The sequence below is a fragment of the Littorina saxatilis genome, linkage group LG16, assembly GCF_037325665.1.
Source record: "Littorina saxatilis isolate snail1 linkage group LG16, US_GU_Lsax_2.0, whole genome shotgun sequence".
Lineage (NCBI taxonomy): Eukaryota > Metazoa > Mollusca > Gastropoda > Littorinimorpha > Littorinidae > Littorina > Littorina saxatilis.
In genome coordinates this window covers 31,380,626-31,402,863 of record NC_090260.1, presented here as the reverse complement: position 1 = coordinate 31,402,863, position 22,238 = coordinate 31,380,626, and the positions used below count along the sequence as shown (strand labels likewise).

General features: G+C 40.5%; 1 protein-coding gene and 1 long non-coding RNA gene across 9 annotated transcripts; both read left to right on the top strand.

Moving 5' to 3' along the window:
* The first annotated feature begins 1,312 nt into the window (after positions 1 to 1,312).
* On the top strand, positions 1,313 to 17,651 carry LOC138950086 (U6 snRNA-associated Sm-like protein LSm7). The gene is made up of 4 exons (XM_070321858.1): positions 1,313 to 1,457; positions 13,932 to 14,040; positions 15,495 to 15,566; positions 16,794 to 17,651. Exons 1-4 carry the CDS (start codon positions 1,431 to 1,433, stop codon positions 16,931 to 16,933), a joined length of 348 nt encoding a protein of 115 aa, XP_070177959.1. The 5' UTR covers positions 1,313 to 1,430; the 3' UTR covers positions 16,934 to 17,651.
* Positions 5,901 to 10,234, top strand: LOC138950813 (uncharacterized). Of its 8 annotated transcripts, none has more exons than XR_011450807.1 (4): positions 5,901 to 6,153; positions 6,974 to 7,055; positions 8,710 to 8,941; positions 10,095 to 10,234. It is a non-coding gene; the product is annotated as an uncharacterized lncRNA (long non-coding RNA). The 8 variants fall into 8 exon arrangements; XR_011450806.1 differs by lacking the exon at positions 5,901 to 6,153 and adding an exon at positions 6,205 to 6,344; XR_011450808.1 differs by lacking the exon at positions 5,901 to 6,153 and adding an exon at positions 6,222 to 6,240.
* Positions 17,652 to 22,238: the final 4,587 nt, after the last annotated feature.

Below are 22,238 nucleotides of genomic sequence, written 5' to 3'. Positions count from 1 at the left end.
TGTCATAACTTCCGTAATTTTCATCATTGAAAATTGAAATTTTGTATTATGTGAGAATGGACGATGATCTAACAAAAAATATAAAAATAAAGTATGTAAGTGCTATGGATCACACACACACACAGAGGAATGAGTGGCTCTGCATCCGACTGACTGTGTTCGAACGAATGACTCCGTATCCCACATTGTTTTTAATCACTGAAGTGTGAAATTTTGTATAATGTAAGAACTGACGATGGAATGACTAGAAACATACAGATAAATCATATAACAGCTATGAATCTCAGTAGCGTCCACTTAAAATTGGTAGTGCGCAGTTTTAGTCACTGCCGGATTTTGTCGGATTTGAGAGTAGCGCATTAGCTCGACTAAAACACGTCATAACTACTGAAATGTTCAACACTCAAGCTTGAAATTTTGTATTATGTAAGAATGGACAATGAACTATATAGACTATAAAAATAAATTATGTAAGTGTTATGGATCACTCTACTTCAAACTAGGCGCCAGCACGCGCCAGCTTGAACCATAGCACTTATATACTTTATTTTTATATATCTAGTTAGTTCATCGTCCATTCTCACATAATACAAAATTTCAAACTTCAATGATGAAAAATACGGAAGTTATGACGAGTTTAAGGAGAGCTAATGCACTACTCTCAAATCCGACGATTTCCGCCATTGACTAAACAGCCTGCAAGCTACCACTTTGAAGTAGACGCTACCCGGTGATCCATAACACTTACATAATTTATTTTTATAGTCTATATAGTTAATTGTCCATTCTTACATAATACAAAATTTCAAGCTTGAGTGTTGAACATTTCAGTAGTTATGACGGGTTTTAGGCGAGCTAATGCGCTACTCTCAAATCCGACAAAATCCGGACTAAAACTGCGCGCTACCAAATTTAAGTGGACGCTACTGAGATTCATAGCTGTTATATAATTTATCTGTATGTTTCTAGTCATTCCATCGTCAGTTCTTACATTATACAAAATTTCAAACTTCAGTGATAAAATTTACGATAGCTAAGACGCGTTATAGGAGAGCTATCCAAAGGCCGTGGCTCCATGTCCGACAATCGTCGGATTTGAGAGTAGTGCATTAGCTCTCCTTAAACTCGTCATAACTTCCGTATTTTTTATCATTGAAGTTTGAAATTTTGTATTATGTGAGAATGGACGATGAACTAACTAGAAATATAAAAATAAAGTATATAAGTGCTATGGTTCAAGCTGGCGCGTGCTGGCGCGTGCTAGCGCGTGCTGGCGCGTAGTTTAGTCGGACCGGATGGGGAAACTACTCTTGCAAGACTTCCGGGAGAGCGCAGCATGAACGCAAAGCAGACCGCTATAGAAATTTAAGTTTCAAGAGTCCATTTGATTTTGTATCTGTCGTGGTCCATTAGACAGCAATCTTCGCGGTATGGCGACGCTACAAAAGCCCGCTCAGGTAAATAACACGGGTTCTGTCGCCGTTGTTGCGTAAAATTCTTATTATTTCGTACACAATTTTTTTCTGTTTTCCTAATCAATAATTAACTTTCCTGCGAAGTCCTGCTACTGCCAGCAATAATGCTGGTACTTGACTGAAGTACATAAGCACCAGAGCTTTTTAAACTTCACATCTCATTTCTGTTTTAAAACTGTTCAACAGTTTCATTTCTATACTGAGCTTATCGATGGTGTCAGTCTGTGGCCCTTCATTTGGACATACTCCACATAGTCATAGGGATGAAGAGTAGCAAATGTTTGCCTTGCTGGTGTTGTTGCCACAGTGTGTAATTTGCGAGTGTGTCTGTGTATCTGTCTCATGTACATATATATGAGCCTGTGCCAAAAGGTGATCCTTGAAATGGGACATTCACATGCAAAATTCAGAATGCAAACAGAGCTTTGCAAATTTAATATCGTCATTTTGACTGTTTTAGGATTCTGTTTTTGACAGTTAAATTGATAACTGGTAGCATACCTTTTTGATAATGCCAGGACAAAGCTTGATATTTATGTGTGTCAACTGTAACGCAGGACACAGTACTATGCTTAATATTTTGTTCATAAAAAGTGTTAAATGGAAAATCACATTTTTATACAACATGTATGCATTGTAAGCTAAGGATATATTGCTATTGCTCACATAGCTGAGACTGCTGGACTAAAACAATGACGTAACCACTGTGTCATCCGTTACGATTGACACATAACAAGTCAACATTTTCTTCTCACAAACGCAAAAATAGTTTCAGAGCAAAAGTTTAAGAAGCTATGTTGTATTTATGGCATTGTAAATGTTTTGGTATCCAAACTTGGTGGGATTTCTATTCTGATTACTAAGATACTCATATTTGTGTGTCACTCGTAACGAGACATGAAATTTTGTTCACTTATTTTTTTTAAAAAAGATGTAATTTTGGACAAAATTAGTAATGAGTAACTCATACTTATTGTTTGAATACAAAATGAGCCAGGAGAAACATACACAAGATGAGTTTTCAAATTTTGTGTGTCAACTGTAACATGTCCCGGAAGACATTAAAAATGTCCCGAACAATGAATAACTGCTGTGACAAGACATCAAGACACCACATTGAAATCTTTCTCAATTATCATTAAGAATACCAACCACAGGAACTGTGCAAAAGGGGAAGCAAGACACATGCTGCTTTAGGTGATTTTTAGACTTTTGTGTGTCAATCGTAACGGCCTGCTGAAGACACAGTATGTCAATCGTAACGGTTCTGTAAAGAGGACACAGTACAAATATTTTATTTTGTAGCCTAAAATAACTACATTATATGCCCTTCAACTAAGTTTTGTTCAGGCAGGTGTGAATAAAAGCTATCATTTTAAACTGTAATTCAAAAGAGAGGAAACAAATTGTGAATTTTATAAGGAAGTGGTCAATCATAATGAAAAGACACAGTAATTATAAAATATTTGAAATTTGAAAAATAAGAGTGTAGAAATGACATCTGAGTTTTTCTTTTGTCATGAGACTTCAATGTAAAGGCTCTTTTCTTGATGTTAATGTACTAAAAGCTATCAAATATAATTAAATAAGAAAATTGCAGTCTTAAATTTGAGAAATTTAGGACATGAACCGTTACAGTTGACACGCCACTTTTAAAACTCACATTTTTCATGAATATTCAAACATGTTTTGGGTGCAAACTCATTTGAGCAAATCCTCATTATACACTCATAGAAATACAATCAAGAAATTTAATTTCCAATGAGCAGACATGCTCTTACATAAGTTACAAAACAATGAAGTAGCTATGTGTAAAAGTGTCGGATTTTGTCATTTTGGGGCATTCTAATAACCTTTTCAAGACCTTCCAATTGATAAAAACTGATGAAATTATCTGTACTATCTCTCTGAAGGGTTTACTTTAAGAAGGAGTGGTGCTATTAGTAACTTGCTGCTTTCATAAAGAGAAATTATTCTTGCTGACCACGTTTTGGCACAGGCTCATATATATATATACGACTTGTGTGTGTGTGTGTGTGTCTGTGTATCTGTTTGTGTATTCGCCATGCACGGCCAAAGTTCTCGATGGATCTGCTTCAAATTTGGTGGGCATATTCAGGTTGACCCGGTACAGGACACAACCTGGTCGATATTTCAACACGTGCTCTCAGCGCGCAGCGCTGAACCGATTTTGGTTCCACCTCAGCTACCCGGGCCCCCATACCGACACACCCATAATAGCCGCTACACCACATCACAACGCCAAAGTTCTCGGTGGATCTTTTTCAAATTTGGACACCGTATTCAGCTACACCCCGGACACAATATCATCGATGAGATATTTCAACACGTGCTCTCAGCGCGCAGCGCTGAATCGATTTTGGTTTTTGTGTTCATTTCACCATTATAAGTAACTCTTCCTTATCTTCTCATATTCTCCAGGTTTTCAGCGTTTACCTCCCTTCCTTCGTAATGGTGCACTATAGTGTGAGTGGAGCGTCTTCGGATATTCCCGGCGTTCTGTTACTGTTACTATTTTTAGAAGGTCAACGCAGTGTCCAGAACGTAAATTGGACCCGTAAATTATCCTCACTGTAAAAGTGCAAAGGTCGAATCAATTTATAGCCACGCGAAAAATACACTGTCATCTATCTCTCTATAGATACGGCTTCTCTGTGTTTTTGTGTGTGTGTGTGTGTGTGTCTCTATGTGAGCAACACCTGTGCATTGTTCAGTTCTGTTTGTGATGTGGTCTGGCGGCTTTTGTGTAAAGCCATAACTTGCTCAGTCCTGTTTGAGTGGAGTTCGCCTCCAAAGGTGATTAACACGGTTACATTCGTCGACAAGGATGGGACTCGATATGGTCAGGAATGGCATTATGGCCACTGAATCATTTTCGTGCTGTTCCCATTCCACGAATCTGGGAGGGACCTAAGCTTGGCGGGTCCATTGTTCGGACCCGGCGAAGCCGGCGTACGGCTCTAAGTACGAAGCGGGTATTCATTCTAGTAAAAATATATATATGCTCTCTCTCTCTCTCTCTCTCTCTCTCTCTCTCTCTCTCTCTCTCTCTCTCTCTCTCTCTCTCTCTCTCTCTCTCTCTCTCTCTCTCTCTTCTCTCTCTCTCTCTCTCTCTCTCTCTCTCTCTCTCTCTCTCTCTCTCTCTCTCTCTCAGCAAGTGATAATTCCCTAAAGCTACTCAGCAGATTACACAAAAGAGCGCTTAAAGTAGTATTACTCAAACAGACTACTCTCACCGACTCAGACTACATCAACATAGGGGTCCTACCTCTAAAGTCAAGAATGAATTATAACAAAGGAATAATGATGCATAAAATTATGACAGAAAATGCACCCGAAACCATTTGTTCTAAGTTCTCTTTGAAGAATTCGCACCACTTTAACTAAACACTCCTCTTCCTATGATAGACCTATTTAAATCAAGTCTTGTTTAAATTCAGGAAGCAGCCTCTGGAGCGCTCTTCCGGACGCCCTGCGGCAATCCACCAATACGGATTCTTTTAGAACCAAATATTCTTTCCATTTAATGAACTCTATGAACAAATAAACTTGATTGGTATGTTCTCTTTGTATCCAGTTGTTCATTATCGGAATTATGGTTTATTGTGACAAAATCACGAAGATTTGGCTCTGTAATACATTGTTTTGCTGAGCTAATGTATTGTTGCAAAGTATGCTTACTTTGCGTTTATCTTCATTGCTTTACACCCAATTTTGATTGAACACTACCTTATGATCTACAATGCTTCTACATAATGCGCTTCGTGTACATAAACTTATATGTTCTACCATTAATGTTTTTATGTAACCTTTTTTTTTCCTAGTCATCATGTTATAGTAAAATAGTTTAGTCCCTCTTTAAGGCGACCGTCACGATATAACCTTGAATGGTTGAAAACGACGTTAAACACCAAATAAAGAAAGTCTTTAGGGTGAGGGCCGGATGCAAAAAAGCATATATTCTTGTCATCCTCGAAAAATAAAGATTTGTCATTCTCTCTCTTCTCTCTCTCTCTCTCTCTCTCTCTCTCTCTCTCTCTCTCTCTCTCTCTCTCTCTCTCTCTCTCTCTCTCTCTCTCTCTCTCTCTCTCTCTCATTTACAGCTTTGTTGCGTCAGTGCAATCTACTCTATAATTCTTAAAGATATAGTGTCCGCGCCGCCATTTTGGAGAGTTTTTTTGTCGAATTCGGCCGATTTGAAGATTTTGGGGAATCTAGGGTACCTTAATTAAGACGCACCTGGCCCGGTTTGCTCAATAAAGCACCACAAGTATGCTAAATGATTTAATCAAAATGAGTTTTTTGACGTCTGCTCTCCACCATTTGAAGATTAAAATTGGCCGTCATAGACTGGTTTTTGTCGCGAGCGCGTGACGTTAGCATGACGACTCAAAACAATGGCGGATGGGATAGCTGCTCGGTGGGACAAGCCCGCAAGTTTCAGTAGGAAATCGACTCCATGTGGTTCAGAAAGCAGCTGACTGACTCCGAACGACACAGAATCACGAGAAAGACACGCTCGGCGCACGAAATGCAAAGTTATCATCAGCAAGCAGACGGAAAGCTGGATTCAACTGATAGCTATGAGTGTTTTACCGTTCAGGATGCTAGCGACGTAACCTACAGATACAGATACAGATATCCTGCTACTGGAGTTGTAAGTATTAAATAAAGCGAGTGTTGTCGTGTATACTTTGGAAAGACCTGGACACATTTTGCTGCCGTGTTGTATGTGTGTCTGCTGGTGTGTAGTGCGAATGAAGGATCAATCAAGCGGCCGAATGTGTCCAGTTTTCCTGTTTTTGTTTGAACACGGACACAGTGTCAGTGTGTGTGTTTGCAACTACGGTGCGTGTGTGTCTGTGCACTGCACAGGAGCTTGTATCAAAACGCCGGTCGATCATCGTAGTAAGGGTAAGCATGCAGAAGTAAATAATGATCGACCGGCGGTTGAATACAAGCTCATGAGGTGCACTGTATATGAGACAGAGACTGACAGAGTAGCCAGTCTGTGAGTAATCCCCCTAAAAATAAAATTGAGATGGAAAAAAGTAGGGTCAGTCAGCACACGTGATACTGATATTTTATCACTTTATGGGCAGTTGTTTCTTTGCAGTCTTTGGAGGTTGTGCAACAGAACATGTTATTTATAACTGACATTTTATATTGTCAGTGGTATGAGTTTTTCTGTGCAGTAAGAACTATGATTGAAGTTTATTGGTAAAGCTTTGTGAAAGGGTTACTTTTAATGAAGAACACATTCTTCCTCAGTGTTCATTGAAGCAAACACTAAATGTGGCAGAATTTCATTCATCCTTTCTTTTTTGACTGCCATTTTAAGTGTCGCTGTGCATGTTCAAAGCTTCATGTTCAGAACTGATGTTGCTGTAGAACTATGTAATTGGCCAGCCTTTGGTTTACACTTAGTGGTTTTAGATGTTGCTATAATTACTATAACAATTTTCTGACATTTTCAGGGACCAAGCACCCGGACATCAAACATTCTTGCAATGTGTGGCAATAATGGCATAACATATTTCAGACAAAAAGATCAGTAAGGTGAGTTTAAATGTTCATAATTTTGGTGTAAGTCAAGCTTATCTTTTATCTTGAGCAACTATCTCTGTCGTGTCTCTCTCAGGCTGCGCACCCGACATAAGTTGCCAGGAACCAATTCCTTGAGTGTGGCAATGGTTTACCATTTCTGGTTTACTTGAACTGCAGCCATACAGAGAGGAATTGTTGAGTGATTACAAGTTATGGAGTCTTTAAAAAGATGTAGTTAGAGGATAAGACACTGTAAACGTTTAGAAACAGTATTTTTCAATCAATGAGGCTTATATCGCGCATATTCCGTGGGTACAGTTCTAGGCGCTCAGCAGTGATGCCGTGTGAGATGAAATTTTATACGGCCAGTAATTGCAGCCATTTCGGCGCATATTTACCTTTCACGGCCTATTATTCCAAGTCACACGGGTATAGGTAGACAATTATTAACTGTGCCAAAGCAATTTTGCCAGGAAAGACCCTTTTGTCAATCGTGGGATCTTTAACGTGCACACCCAATGTAGTGTACACGGGGGGGAGTTCGGACACCGAAGAGAGTCGGCACACAAAGTTGACTCTGAAATAAATTTCCGCCGAACCTGGGATCGAACTCACGCTGACAGCGGCCAACTGAATACAAATCCAGCGCGCTACCAACTGAGCTATATCCCCGCCCTATCTTCTTCATGGTTATAACAAAACTGCAGCATGTGTCTTCAATTTCTGAAGATGCATTATAACGACAGTGGCACCCCCCTTTTAAGACCTCAAACAATCTGAGAAAATCAAGTCTTAAAAAGGAATGAGTCTTAAAATGGGGGTAATTTTACAGACGTTATGAACAGAAAATGTGAGAAAACAAGGTTTTAAAAAGGAGGGAGTTTTAAATTTGGGGTCTTAAAAGGGGGGTTCCACTGCATTATACATGCCATGGAAATCATGATGATTTTACAGATAAATACAATGACAATTGAAAGCAATTTGCAGCCCAGTGTCTTATTATCTGATTATCTTCTGTCTATTTTTATCATTGCACCTTTGCTACAAAACTCGTGGTTACAACTTGACCAAAAGTCAATTATTATCAATAAACTAAGCAACATGCGCACACAAAAACATACTCAATTGTCGAGAACAGTGTCAGTTTTATTCCATGTAGATCTTAAATGCAAATGTACACATTTTCAGAAACAAGTCTTAGAATTCTGCATTTCATTTCAATCATATAAAAGATGTGAATAAATATAACCCACACCCATGATTTGTATTACTTCAACAGGGTATAATTATGGCTTGGCTTGCTGCAACATGTCAACGAGCACTCTTCAACACATATTTGTTCTGCACAAGGTTTACTAGACCTGTCAATTCAACGCATTAATCAAGATACTTTCAGGACCCTTCCCCAGACTTTATTGTTCATGTCAGCTGTTCTTTGTGCCAGATTGTGTATCCCTTTTGACTGACAATATAATGCTGCAGAGGGAAATACTACAGTGGAACTTGTACAATTCTGAGAAAATCAGCTACGTCTTAAACAGGGGGAGTAAATTTACAGAGATTATAAACAGAAAATCCAAAAAAACAGGATCTTAAATGGGGGGGAGGGGGGGGGGGCTGTAAATTAGGGTTCAACTACACAGCTAAAAGTGATCTTTCTCTGCAGGTACAATATAGTGTCTACAATACAAAGATGGTTTGCAGTGGAGGTTGACGTTGCAAAGTCCTATGCACACATCACTGAACACAAAGTTCGTCCCCAAAAGGCGGAGCAGCAGGGAAGTTTTCTACAAGCCAGAACCCCCAAGTCTATCTAATCCCACGGTCTACACATCTGGTCCCCACAATGCCCTCCATCTACCAAGGAAATTGTTTTACAGCAAACAGTCACAATAATTGTAGGTGCACCTTTATGTCTGCTCATTTGAGTTTATTTTATGCAAAGAATTGCAAGTGAAATCACATGTATATATACCTGTAACTCCAATTATCCCAATACCTACACGAAACTATACTGAGACTAGAAATTAAAATGAGGAAAAATATTAGTACTGTAAACTGCCTTTTAAGTGTCCATCCGCTTTATGCACAGATTTTGCCCAAAGTAGGGGGTGGGGCGTTTACTAGGTACTGTGCCTGTGCAGGATCAGTTCCTCGTTAGAAATGGTGATATTTGGTATCTTGGTGTGAACATTTTAATAGGAGATGTATCTGTGCACAATTAGTCACCCTGTAAGTATCTTTCGCCTGATATGCAAGTGTCTAAACAGAAGAAAAAAACACTAAAAACCCAACAAAAAATTCACTGAGAGTGAATGAACACACATCCTAAAAACCACAAAGTGAATAGTCAGTCAGTCAGTCATTGATACTGATCCAATCCATAGGAAATGGCGTAACCAAACACTGGTCGTTTCACATGCTCCCTTATATCACTAAAATCAGACCTCTTCAACTTCCGAAGACGCTCTCTCATCTCCATCTTCTTTTCACATGGCTATCCAGATACTCCAGTGACCAGAGTATTAAATAAACATTATAGTTGTCTTTCAGCATTCCCTAGAATGACAATGTCACTACAGGGTGCAGAACTGTGCACATCATTTAAAAACACACACACACACACACACAAAACACACAACATATGTTGACGACACTGATCCAAATGTTGGAGGATGGGCGTTAACTAGGTACTGCGGGCGCTGAAAAGGTAGTTTATGGTACATAAAAAAAGCAAAAAACAATGTGCTTTGAAAGATGAAACATACACAAATTCAAAACGGTGCTAAATACAGAGTATGGTTACACCAACCCCCAACGAAATGTACTTCATATAACACCACAATGTACTTCAATACAGGCGACTAGGACGAAAGTCAATGTACTGGCCAGTTGGATCTAAATTGTCATTCCTATGACCCATACACAGCAACTGCACATGGCGACTCTTACACCTTCACCCAAATAGCCAAATATGTATGTCCACAATGTAAGCTGTGTGAATGTTGCGTATCGTTTTGTTTTATTGATATTTCCATCCTCTTCTTCCAGGGCGAGGGCACCTCCAATCTCTTCTCTGTGTGTGGGCCAGTGGGAGCCTGCTGTCATCAAGCACCAGTGCCTTGAAGTCCTGGAGCATAAACAGAAAACCACCCATCACTAAAGACGCTTGATTCAGAATCAAACTTCAAAAAATAAACATGAACCAAATGCAAGAAAAAGTGTGAAAATAAAAAGTAAAAGAATAGTATTTGTAATCTATTCATCTATGTAATGGGGTGCAGGTGTGAGTAAAAGGTGTGTGTGTGTGGTGGGGGGGGGGGGGTTTACTTGTAGGCATAGGCTTTCCAGATTGTTGGCATTCTGACACACTGACCAGTGGCACTGTGTAAAAATGTGTTCCAGTACTACCGATGAGCAAAAGTGCCAGTTACACATCTTTAGGTACTTGGAATGAATGCCCAGTTTACCCATGCATTGAACAGTAAAACCTAAGTTTGCCACCCCCCCCCCCCCCCGCCTTTTTTTCTAAACATTTGTCTTTTAAGACATTACTTTCTCAGATTTCTGTTTATAACCTCCATTCTAACACATATTGCTTTTTACATTTAGTCAAGTTTTGATCTTTAATTGAGTTTGTAATATCTTAAAAGAAGGGCTCCACTGTATCTCTAATTTTTTTCTGCACAAGTGGTATTGAATTGGAAGCAGCAGTAGTCAAGTGCTAAACCGCATAAAGGCCTGTTTGGTATACTATTCGATTCTGATGTTTCAAGCAGAACTGCTGTGTGACATGTGGTTGGAAAATGTGTCTCAGGGATTGTCTTGATTTTTAAACAATTGAACAGGAAGGCAGACATGAATTTGAACTGCAAGGCATACACAATTCTAAAACCTAAACATCATAATTATGACTTCCTACATTTTTAGCATGATCATGGAATCTGCTCGCCAATGTGTCATATATATTATAAAGATCAGTATGGAGGCAGAAATAATCAATCTGAAAAATATCCTTCATTTACAAAGAGCAAATGGGTGTAGTTTAAACAGTAAACAAGAATTCATATTTTAGAATACAGTGGAACCCCCTTTTACGACCCCCCAAAATCTGAGAAAATAAGGTCTTAAAAAGCAAGAAGTCTTACAATGAAGGTAAATGTGCAGAGGTTAAGACCTAAACATCTGAAACGCAAGGTCTTAAAATAGGGGAGATCTTGAATTGTAAAGGTTTTTAAAAGAGGGGTTTCATGGTACAGCACCCCAATTGTGGGGACTGTTCATTTGTATTTCCCTTTATGAGACACTAAAAGGTTGTGTGTAGTGACATTTAACTGCACAAAATATCGACAAAATCTGGATGCTGAAGCTGAATTTTAATTATTTGTCATTATCTTCTGAAAATAGGAAATAAATATATGTATACACATTCACTAGAATAGCAAAAAACAATAGGCACCAGTAATATAATTTGCGACTGAGACCTGCAAACCTCACTTTTTGTCATTATTTAATATACCCTGCAACAAAGTCATCCACCTAACAAATCTTGCAGAATAAAAAGGTACTTACTGGAATTATTGAGTTTAGAGGAGGGTTGGACTTGGAGGGCGGTGTTGTTTTTTGGATCAGCCTTCTTCCCCAGCAAACCAATTTCAGTTTGAGAGGACTTTCCTCTTCATCTGCCCACACATAGAGACTGCTAATTCCTCTCCCTATCCTGCCTCCGCACCTTTTCTCTTGCAGGGGCAGCTCTGTTGTTGTTTTGAACATGAAACTTCCATAGCCTGGAAATAAAGACAAATTCATGAAAAGGATACACTATTCATCAATCCACCTTACAGTTAATGAGTTATTGTATCAAACTTCAATCATCATCAACTTCAAGAAAAGCTCACTTGAGTTTGACATATATACTCCCCTGCATGCGCACACACACACACGCGCACACGCACACACACAGTGATCATGCATACACAAGTCTGAGAACACACAAACACACAGGCACACACACACACACACACACATAACAAATGCACAAGACAATGATTTCCTCGACACTGTTCAGTGGGATAAGTATGTCTTCTCTTTTGGGTTACTATTCTGAGAATAAACACGATTTTCAGAGCTCTCTCATGTTCGGTGAAATACTGCTTCGAACTCCGTCTTGCACGCAAAGCGCACGTTTACTGTTCCAAGTGATCGATCAGTGACATGAATGGAAGTTTTAAAGGCATACGAACGCACTCCCGTGTTTACAAAGTGTAGTTTGCCCACAATCGATGTCAAACGCACCATAAGACCATATAATGACGATACGTCACCATGCGCGGACCATAATACATGCATTACAGCTTGTTCTAGCCTCTGAAAAAGTGAGGATGTCAACAAAGCCGCGGTGTTCTCTCCCTTGCATCAACGTTACATGTGTTGCCAAATCTATAAATAGGACGATCCAGATCAAAATGAAAATTCAAATATATATCTCAACATTTAAGGGGTCCTAGACCACAATATTTTGCAGGGAACTTAATTTAGTCTGTCTCCAGCTGTTGGTAAAGCAATTAGCGTGTATAGTCATCGAGTACATATGGCTTTAACAATGCATATATACGTAAAGGAGTAAAAGTGCAACTTCAGAGACATATATTTGAAAGGATCACCAACAGGCAACACACATGTCCAAGATAATCGGACTGAGTACTACCAGTACTGAATGATCTCTATCAAGGCGAATGATTCGGAGTGCACCAGAGCTATTTGATCGATTCAGGCTTTGCAGTCCTGCTCAGAGCAACTTGTAAACAGATACTGACTGTCTCATCGAAAGCATTATTTTCTGTCAGATAACGTTTACTATGTAACACTCACCTTGTCAGACTAAAATAATCGCCGAGAGACGCCATTTTGATTGTTGTGACAAATTGGACAAAGGGAAATCACCCAACCATTACAAGAGTGCTCTTTCCTTGGATTCTTTTACGACAGTTAATTAGCTATCAAAACTGTTGAATTTGCAAAGTAAAGTTATTCCTCGTGGATGGTAGCATTATTTGTAACATAGAATCTTATGGTGAAGCTTTGAAAGCGATCTGAAGGCCTTTTCCCGGCGGATACTATCCCTTTAACTCATGTCAAATGAACTTACATTTTTCATTTAAGCAATGTATTGTATGTAAATTGATGATATGTTCTTACTCTCATTTTATTATAATCATGTAGCAGTAGTTTTCTTTACTTGCTTATTCTTTAGCAATTTTAGACTAGTCCCTCTTTAGGGCGAGGGCCAGATGTAAAAAAGCAGATCACTGCTTACTCTATTACTCTCATTAAATAAAGAATTGTTCTTGTTCTTGTTCTCTCTCTCTCTCTCTCAGGGCCTAGCATTGTAAGCCGTTCGGCGTACTTTACGCCAAAATAACATCTCCAGTACGCGGAACTCGATTTGGTGTACACCGAAATGCAAAAACCTGTTATTCCCAAACGGTAAACCCAAACAGTCCCCGCTTTCGTTTTGTGCGCCGTTCGGTTCAATTCTCAATCGGTTTGACAGTTTGCTTGAGCACGTACTTCCTCTGGCATCGCACGAGCATGCTTTGTGCCGGTGTTTCAGTGTATAGCTCTAGACTTGAAATAATGTCTCGAAGCGACATTGTTGAACGTGGTCAGCCATTCAGTGACAAAGTCATTTTAGGTAAAAAAAATCTCCAACAAATCTTCAAAATCCCCGCCTTTGTAAGCTGAACTCACTTTTTCAATGCTAGGCCCTGCTCTCTCTCTTTGTTGAGATTTAGATATATACAGTGTGAAAAAGCAAGCTCTTTAAAATAGCAGGTGACTTAAATTGGAGGTTCCACTGAGTACTTTCATGGATTTTCTGGTTTGCAGGGGGCCACTATGGACAGGGACAAAGAGAAGAAGAAAAAGGAAAGTATCCTTGACCTTGCAAAATACCTTGACAAACAGATCCGGGTCAAGTTCAGTGGAGGTCGCGAGGGTAAGTGGAGTTGTCAATGGCTCGCAAACAATGTTCACTTACGTCTGTGAGTAATGGATCCGTATAAGAAAGTTCTGCTCTGTGCATTGTGTTTGTTTGTTTGTTTGTTTGCTTAACGCCCAGCCGACCACGAAGGGCCATATCAGGGCGGTGCTGCTTTGACATATAACGTGCGCCACACACAAGACAGAAGTCGCAGCACAGGCTTCATGTCTCACCCAGTCACATTATTCTGACACCGGACCAACCAGTCCTAGCACTTAACCCCATAATGCCAGACGCCAGGCGGAGCAGCCACTAGATTGCCAATTTTAAAGTCTTAGGTATGACCCGGCCGGGGTTTGAACCCAAGACCTCCCGATCACGGGGCGGACGCCTTACCACTAGGCCAACCGTGCCGGTCCCTGCATTGTGTTAAAATAGAACTTTTAAAGCTGTGATGTTGTTTTTCTACGTCTCTCTGTACTGTCTTTCACTCTCACTGTCTGAGTGTCTCTGGGTCTTTTTCTATGTGTCTAATCTTCTTTCTCTCCATGTGTGTAACTGTAATGTAGAGTAGTCCCTCTTTGGGAGAGGGCTGGATGTTATAACAACAAAAACACTTTTGTATTGTATATATTCCATAACCCTTGAACATAAGCATGTATACATGTCTTGTAATTGACTCTCTCTCTTTTTGAAAAAAAGTATACCTGTTTAGTTACCTGTGTGAGAGCAGTATTGCATGAGTAGGTAGTGTTTACAATGATCAAGTGTCTTGCAACATAGTTTTAAATTTAATGTCTCCTCAGCAAAATCATTCATGAGAAATTAACATAAAATGAACAGCTTAACTCAATAACTGTTCTGTTTCTCTCCTGATTTCAGAATCTTTGGGTGAAGGATACAAATTTATTTATTTATTTATTTATATAATGGGAGATTTATATAGCGCTTGACGTTCTCTAAGCGCTTTACATATTAATTTCTGCCGTGTGAGATGGAATTTTGTACACAATATATCGCGCATTCACATCGGCCAGTAAATCTCAAGCCATTAATACGGCAAATATTTACTTTGAGTGACCGGCTGACTGTGTGTGTGTGTGTGTGTGTGTGTGTGTGTGTGTGTGTGTGTGTGTGTGTGTGTGTGTGTGTGTGTGTGTGTGTGTGTTTACTTTACAAATTTATGCAAGAGATAACCAACAAACACTCAAAGTTCTACATGTCATTTTTGTGATAAGAATTTGTTTCAACGATTCAAAATGAACGTAAAGTTTAGCATTTTTGGGTCAGTTGGAAGAGGCTAAAAACTTTAAAAACAAATGAACAGTGGGCATGACACATTTCTCAAAGGGGTGGCATTGCAAAATGTTGAAAATCTTGCTAACTTATCACCCAAAATTAGTTTCAAGATTTCTGTGAGAAGCGAATTTGAAAAAGATCTTGAAATGTTTGCTCTCTTTTGCTTCCAGCCACAGGAATTCTGAAAGGATTTGATCCTCTGTTGAACCTTGTACTGGACGGTACCACAGAGTTTTTAAGAGGTGAGCCTGTGTCAGTGTGTGTGTCTTGTTGTCTTCTTCTTCCTCTGCGTTCGTGGGCTGATACTCGCACGTACACTCATGTTTTTGCACGAGTGGATTTTTACGTGAATGCCTGTTTTTGCCCCGCCATTTAGGCAGCCATACGCCGCTTTCGGAGGAATCATGCTGGGTATTTTTGTGTTTCTATAACCCACCGAACTCTGACATGGATTATAGGATCTTTTCCATGCGCGCTTGGGCTTGTGCTTGTGTGTACACATGAAGGGGGATAAGGCACTAGCGGAAAAATCTCCACCTTAACCCACCAGGCACAGTCAGGATTCAAAACACATGACCAGCTTCCGCTTTGGAGGCCGGCGTCTTACCACCAAGCCATTGTGCCCGTCGTGTCTTGTTATGAAAATCAGAATGCTTACCTTTCAGTTAACATTATTATACTGCTGCTTGCTGCTTCTTGCACTATGCTTAACCTTCACCGTACTTCCTGGGTTGTGGGCGTCTCAGAGCCTCACAAAAGTGTATCTTTGAAATTATTGGGAGGTTTTGATTGAGACTTCATGTACTCTTCAAATGTCATTGGATCTTCCTATTGATCACTTTTTAAAGGATTATCTTTGTGAACAAACAAATAAACAGTGGCGTAATTTGAACTTAACAATCCAGATGGTGTGGGTCATCGACAACCCGTCTGAAATTTAAGAAGGAATTGTAATCTTTTTATTTTAATTTAATTTTCAAATCTTCGACCTTAAGTCTTAACCATCTGGGCGCTGCCGGGATTTAAAATATTTAACAGTCCAGGTCCAGATGATGTGGTCTATCGACAACCCATCTGAAATGTAAGAACTGAAGGAAATTTAACTATTTAATTTTAATTTAAATCTCGACCCTTGACCCATTTGGTCCTGCCGAGATTTTAAATATTAACCTTCCACATGGGTTGCCGTCGTCTTATCCACTTGGCTATTGCGCCTATCTCTCTCCTTAACAAATTCTGCAGATGTGTTTCTTCAGACAAAACGATATGTTTGTATGTGTGTCTATGTCACAGACCCCGACGACCCTCTGAAGTCTAATCCACTTGGCAGATGTGTTTCTTCAGACAAAACTAAATGTTTTTATTTGTGTCTATGTCACAGACCCCGACGACCCTCTGAAGTCTAATCCACTTGGCAGATGTGTTTCTTCAGACAAAGCTAAATGTTTTTATGTGTGTCTATGTCACAGACCCCGACGACCCCCTGAAGTTGACCGAGGACACTCGTCACCTGGGGCTGGTGGTGTGTCGCGGGACGTCTGTCGTTCTCATCTGTCCAGCCGATGGAATGGAAGCCATCGCCAACCCCTTCGTACAGCAGGAAGCTTAGCCAATGGAGGAGCAGCTTTTGTAAATCAGTTCCGAGGGAATAGACGATGTTCAAAAATAACATCGTCAACCCCTTTGTACAGCAAGAAGCTTAGCCAATCAACGCACAGCTTTTGGTCAGCAAGTGGCTATGGAATTAGCTCAAGTCTGTATGGGTTGTTGCAGAACTATCTCATACCTGTCCTTGCATTTCCTGTCTTGGCTGTCAGGTTGAATTACATGAAGAGTTGAGAATGGCTGAGAGTGTGTGTGCTCTTATACTTTGGTGACACTTTTTTAAGCAGCAAGAGGCAAACATTAGAACTCTGTCAACCGACCAGTTGCCATGAAAACGCAAGTTCTTAGAGCATTGAGTGATATTGAAAATATTTGTGAATGATGCCTGTGCGATTGGACTTTTTTGGTGTGGACAATTCGTCTGGATTGAAATTCAATTTTGAAAGCAAGATTGTGTGAATGTTCTTGCCTTTTTTAATTGTACATCACGGTAGCTGCATTGATTTTTTTTCTCAGCTTTATTTAGGTTGGTATGTGTACTTGCCTAGCTGAGGACAGTTTTCATCTGTGGTCAAATCAATGTTCCCACAATCTTCCTGTTGAACTCTGACTTCTTTCTAACTCCTTTGAAGACAAACCCACAGGGCGGGGATGTAGCGCAGTCAGGGCGGGGATGTAGCACAGTCAGGGCGGGGATGTAGCTCAGTCAGGGCGGGGATGTAGCTCAGTCAGGGCGGGGATGTAGCTCAGTCAGTGCGGGGATGTAGCGCAGTCAGGCGGGGATGTAGCTCAGTCAGGGCGGGGATGTAGCGCAGTCAGGGCAGGGATGTAGCGCAGTCAGGGCGGGGATGTAGCGCAGTCAGGGCGGGGATGTAGCTCAGTCAGGGCAGGGATGTAGCGCAGTCAGGGCGGGGATGTAGCTCAGTCAGGGCGGGGATGTAGCTCAGTCAGGGCGGGGATGTAGCTCAGTCGGTAGTGCGCTGGATTTGTATCAGATCCAGTTGGCCGCTGTCAGCGTGAGTTCGTCCCCACGTTCGGCGAGAGATTTATTTATCAGAGTCAACTTTGTGTGCAGACTCTCCTCGGTGTCCGAACACCCCCGTGTGTACACGCAAGCACAAGACCAAGTGCGCTCGAAAAAGATCCTGTAATCCATGTCAGAGTTCGGTGGGTTATAGAAACACGAAAATACCCAGCATGCTTCCCCCGAAAGCGGCTTATGGCTGCCTAAATGGCGGGGTAAAAACGGTTTAAGACAAGAGACATGAAGAGCAATGATTGAATGAAAAAGGTGGCTGACAAGAGGCTTCTGCTGTAACGGCACACACAAATAATCTGATCTACCTGCATGGACGACACTGCATGTACCAAAAAAAGACTTCGGAACTTTGTAAATTAATCTTTATGTATCACAGGGCATGGAATACGAAATTAGGAAAAATATGAAACAGCTTAAAGAGTATATTTACAGTCAGTAACGTCTTTGGGCGCAACTATCTTTGTGAAACTGAAAGTCCGCCAACTCCACAGAGAAAGTTGCCACAGTATCTTCTTTTGACAGAGATCGCATTGATTTGAAATTTTGACTTTGAGGAAGTAGTTTTGGATGTTGAAACCCGCAACTTCAAACTTTTCCAAGAAATGTGCTTTCCTTCCGTGAAAGTAAGTAACTTCTTCCCTTAATGTGAGGTGTAGCTGTGTCCTTCAACAAAAGCATTTGCAACAAAAGATCTGTTTTGACAGGGGCCCCATTCATTTGAAATGTTGAGGAAGGAAGTTTGTATTTTGACACCCACAACTTCAAACTTTTCAGGTAATTTTTTAGTTTCTTTCTGTGAAAGTAACTTCTTGACCTGATGTAAAGTTTGTAATTGTGGCTTTTTCTTTCAACAAATAATTTGCAACAAAAGATCTGTTATGACAGGGGCCTCATTGATTTAGAATTTTGAGGAAGTAAGTTTATATTTTGAAAATCATAACTTCAAACCTTTCCGAATGATGTAGATTTTTTTTCTTCGAAGAAAGTGACTTCTTGTCCAGATCGAAAGTGTACCTGTGTTTTGGGGGTAAAGGTTTTGTTGACTGTCAGTACAGATCTTTGTACTAAGTGTTTTTATATTTTGTTTTAACTGTTTAGAGTCTTGTTAAAATCACAGTTGTTTGAACAGAAGTTAGTACATTGAAGGAAAAGTATTGTTTTTGTTTATACTTTTACGTTTATCATCGAGTTGAAGAAAATATTTTGTTGTTGTACTTTATGTCAATCTTACTTTGGTCCATGTGGTTTATCTTAGCTATATGTGTACCCCCCGCGGGTTAGGGGGAAGAATTTACCCGATGCTCCCCAGCATGTCGTAAGACGCGACTATTGATTCTGTTTCTCCTTTTACCCTTGTTAAGTGTTTCTTGTATAGAATATAGTCCATTTTTGTAAAGATTTTAGTCAAGCAGTATGTAAGAAATGTTAAGTCCTTTGTACTGGAAACTTGCATTCTCCCAGTAAGGTCATATATTGTACTACGTTGCAAGCCCCTGGAGCATTTTTTTGATTAGTGCTTTTGTGAACAAGAAACAATTAACAAGTGACTCTATCCCATTCGATCCCCCCCTTTCCCCGTCGCGATATAACCTTCGTGGTTGAAAACGACGTTAAACACCAAATAAAGAAAGAAAGAACAATTGACAAGTGGCTCTATCCCATCCCCCCCCTCCCCCCCCCCCCCCCCCCCCCCTTTCCCCATCGCGATATAACCCTTCGTGGTTGAAAACGACGTTAAACACCAAATAAAGAAAGAAAGTTTTTGTTTATACTTTTACGTTTATCATCGAGTTGAAGAAAATATTTTGTTGTTGTACTTTATGTCAATCTTACTTTGGTCCATGTGGTTTATCTTAGCTATATGTGTGTGTGTGTGTGAGGGAGGAAGAGAGAAAGAAAGAGTTGAGAAGTTACAGTAACAATTGTTTTTCAAGTTTTGTATTTGAAATGTTAAAAAGAAAGAGGAATAAATCTTGAAATATTAGTCTTGCATTTTACCTTCAATGTTTGTGTGAGATGATTATATATATGAGACAGGGCACACATACACACACACACACACACACACACACTCAAACCACTGTTGTGTATACTGCACACACTCGCAAGCGCACACACAGAGACTCTTTTCAGCGTGAAAATGAAGGAAGTACAAAATAATGCTTTCCAAGACATTTCTCAAATGTATTTCCTGAAAAATTTTCACATTCTGTAAAATGATATTGAACACAAAAGAGTGAACATAAAAACACTGACGCCAAGCGACGGCGCGTACTTTGTGCATACTCAAAGTGCGCGCCGTTGCATGGCGTTCTTGGCGACCCCACCACGTCAAATGGAGATGCCATCGCGTTGCTCTGGCGCTGTAGGAGACCCGACTGCGCGCACCTCGGTGTTCTTCATTTTTCGCAACAGCCTGCGTCATGCCAGAAAAGCCCCAAAAGCTTTGTGTACTATCTGGCTGTTATAATGAAAATGTGTAGTTGTTTTGTTGTGGCCTCTAGTCAATTTGCTTCTTTATTTTTCGATGCAATATTTGCAAGCCTTCTGATGGTTGTACATGACTCAATGGTTGGTTCTCTTGTGTCTGCTTCTAGTTGCTTATTGTTAGAATGAAAAATGGGGCGGGGATATAGCTCAGTTGGTAGCGCGCTGGATTTGTATTCAGTTGGCCGCTGTCAGCGTGAGTTCGATCCCAGGTTCGGCGGAAATTTATTTCAGAGTCAACTTTGTGTGCAGACTCTCTTCGGTGTCCGAACCCTCCCCCCGTGTACACTACATTGGGTGTGCACGTTAAAGATCCCACGATTGACAAAAGGGTCTTTCCTGGCAAAATTGCTTAGGCACAGTTAATAATTGTCTACCTATACCCGTGTGACTTGGAATAATAGGCCGTGAAAGGTAAATATGCGCCGAAATGGCTGCAATCTACTGGCCGTATAAAATTTCATCTCACACGGCATCACTGCAGAGCGCCTAGAACTGTACCCACGGAATATGCGCGATATAAGCGTCATTGATTGATTGATTGAAAATGAATTGGGTGTTTTCCATGAGAAACCCCTCAACATAAGGGGGTCACAGTAAACGCGAGTGAAGCTGGTGTTTTGGAGAAAGAACTAACCGGTTTCGTCAATTTTGACACTATCACATCTTTAAACCATATAGGCAGCTAGAGTAATCAGAGGTTTCGATCAAATGTGTCCCTTTGGTGGCCTACTGCAACAAGACTTAGTTGTTCTTTGCTTGTGTGTTGTGTGCTCTTCTTCCTCGTCTGTACTGATTTCACAGTGTGAGCTACATTGTACAAGTAACCGGGGGGGGGTGTTCATAAGCCCAGGGGTGGGACTTTTCTGCGGATTTCCGCGGAACACAACTTACGAATTGAGGAGAATGTCTTTTTTTTACCTTATACAAACAAGTTGAATTTTAGTCTCAGAATGCACCAGATTGTACAGATTTTAATGTACCATTTAAACAAAAATCGGGGGAGCATGCCCCCGAACCCCCCCTAGAAAAAAGGCATTTCCTCTTTTTTCATCACAAGAAAGTCCCACCCCTGAAATTAAGCCAGAAAAACAGTCTTTTAACTGCAGTTGAACCGTATTGAAACGCATTAATCCGACGAAACAGGTTTTCAGGAAAAAGATTTTAGTCGGCCGACTGTGTCTATTTCAGCTCAAAGAGTTGCCCGATTACAGTGCTAACGGTTCGGACAACCGCAGTAGGACCACCGCGTTTTGGCAACCGCAGTCGGGTGACGCAGGGGTCAATGGTCCGACTGTCAGTGTCACCACCGTGACTCCATGAAACCGACTCCGGGGGTTATTGGAAATCGATTCTCGTTCCGACTTCCTCATGTATAAGGCTAAACAATGAGATACAACTGAACCATTGACTGTGAGGCGGCAACGTGTGGGTGACTGCTCCGCAAAGCCACGCTATCATCACTGAGTACAGTTCGCTTCTTCCTTGTCTACACCCTACATGCATCGCATCTCTTCTACTCTCGTCTAAATTGTTGTTCATCTTTGCCTTAATCCTCTCCTATCTTCTTAAATCTTCTCCTATTTTTCCTTCGGATTAATTGCGACTCCAGGACCACGAACCATCGTTTCAGGTACTGTACGTGACCCATTTATTCTTCTTATTAGTACACCCCACCCATTTTAAATGGGGGTGTATCTTCTTCTTCTTCTTCTTCTGCGTTCGTGGGCTGAAACTCCCACGTACACTTGTGGTTTTTTTTGCACGAGTGGAATTTTACTGA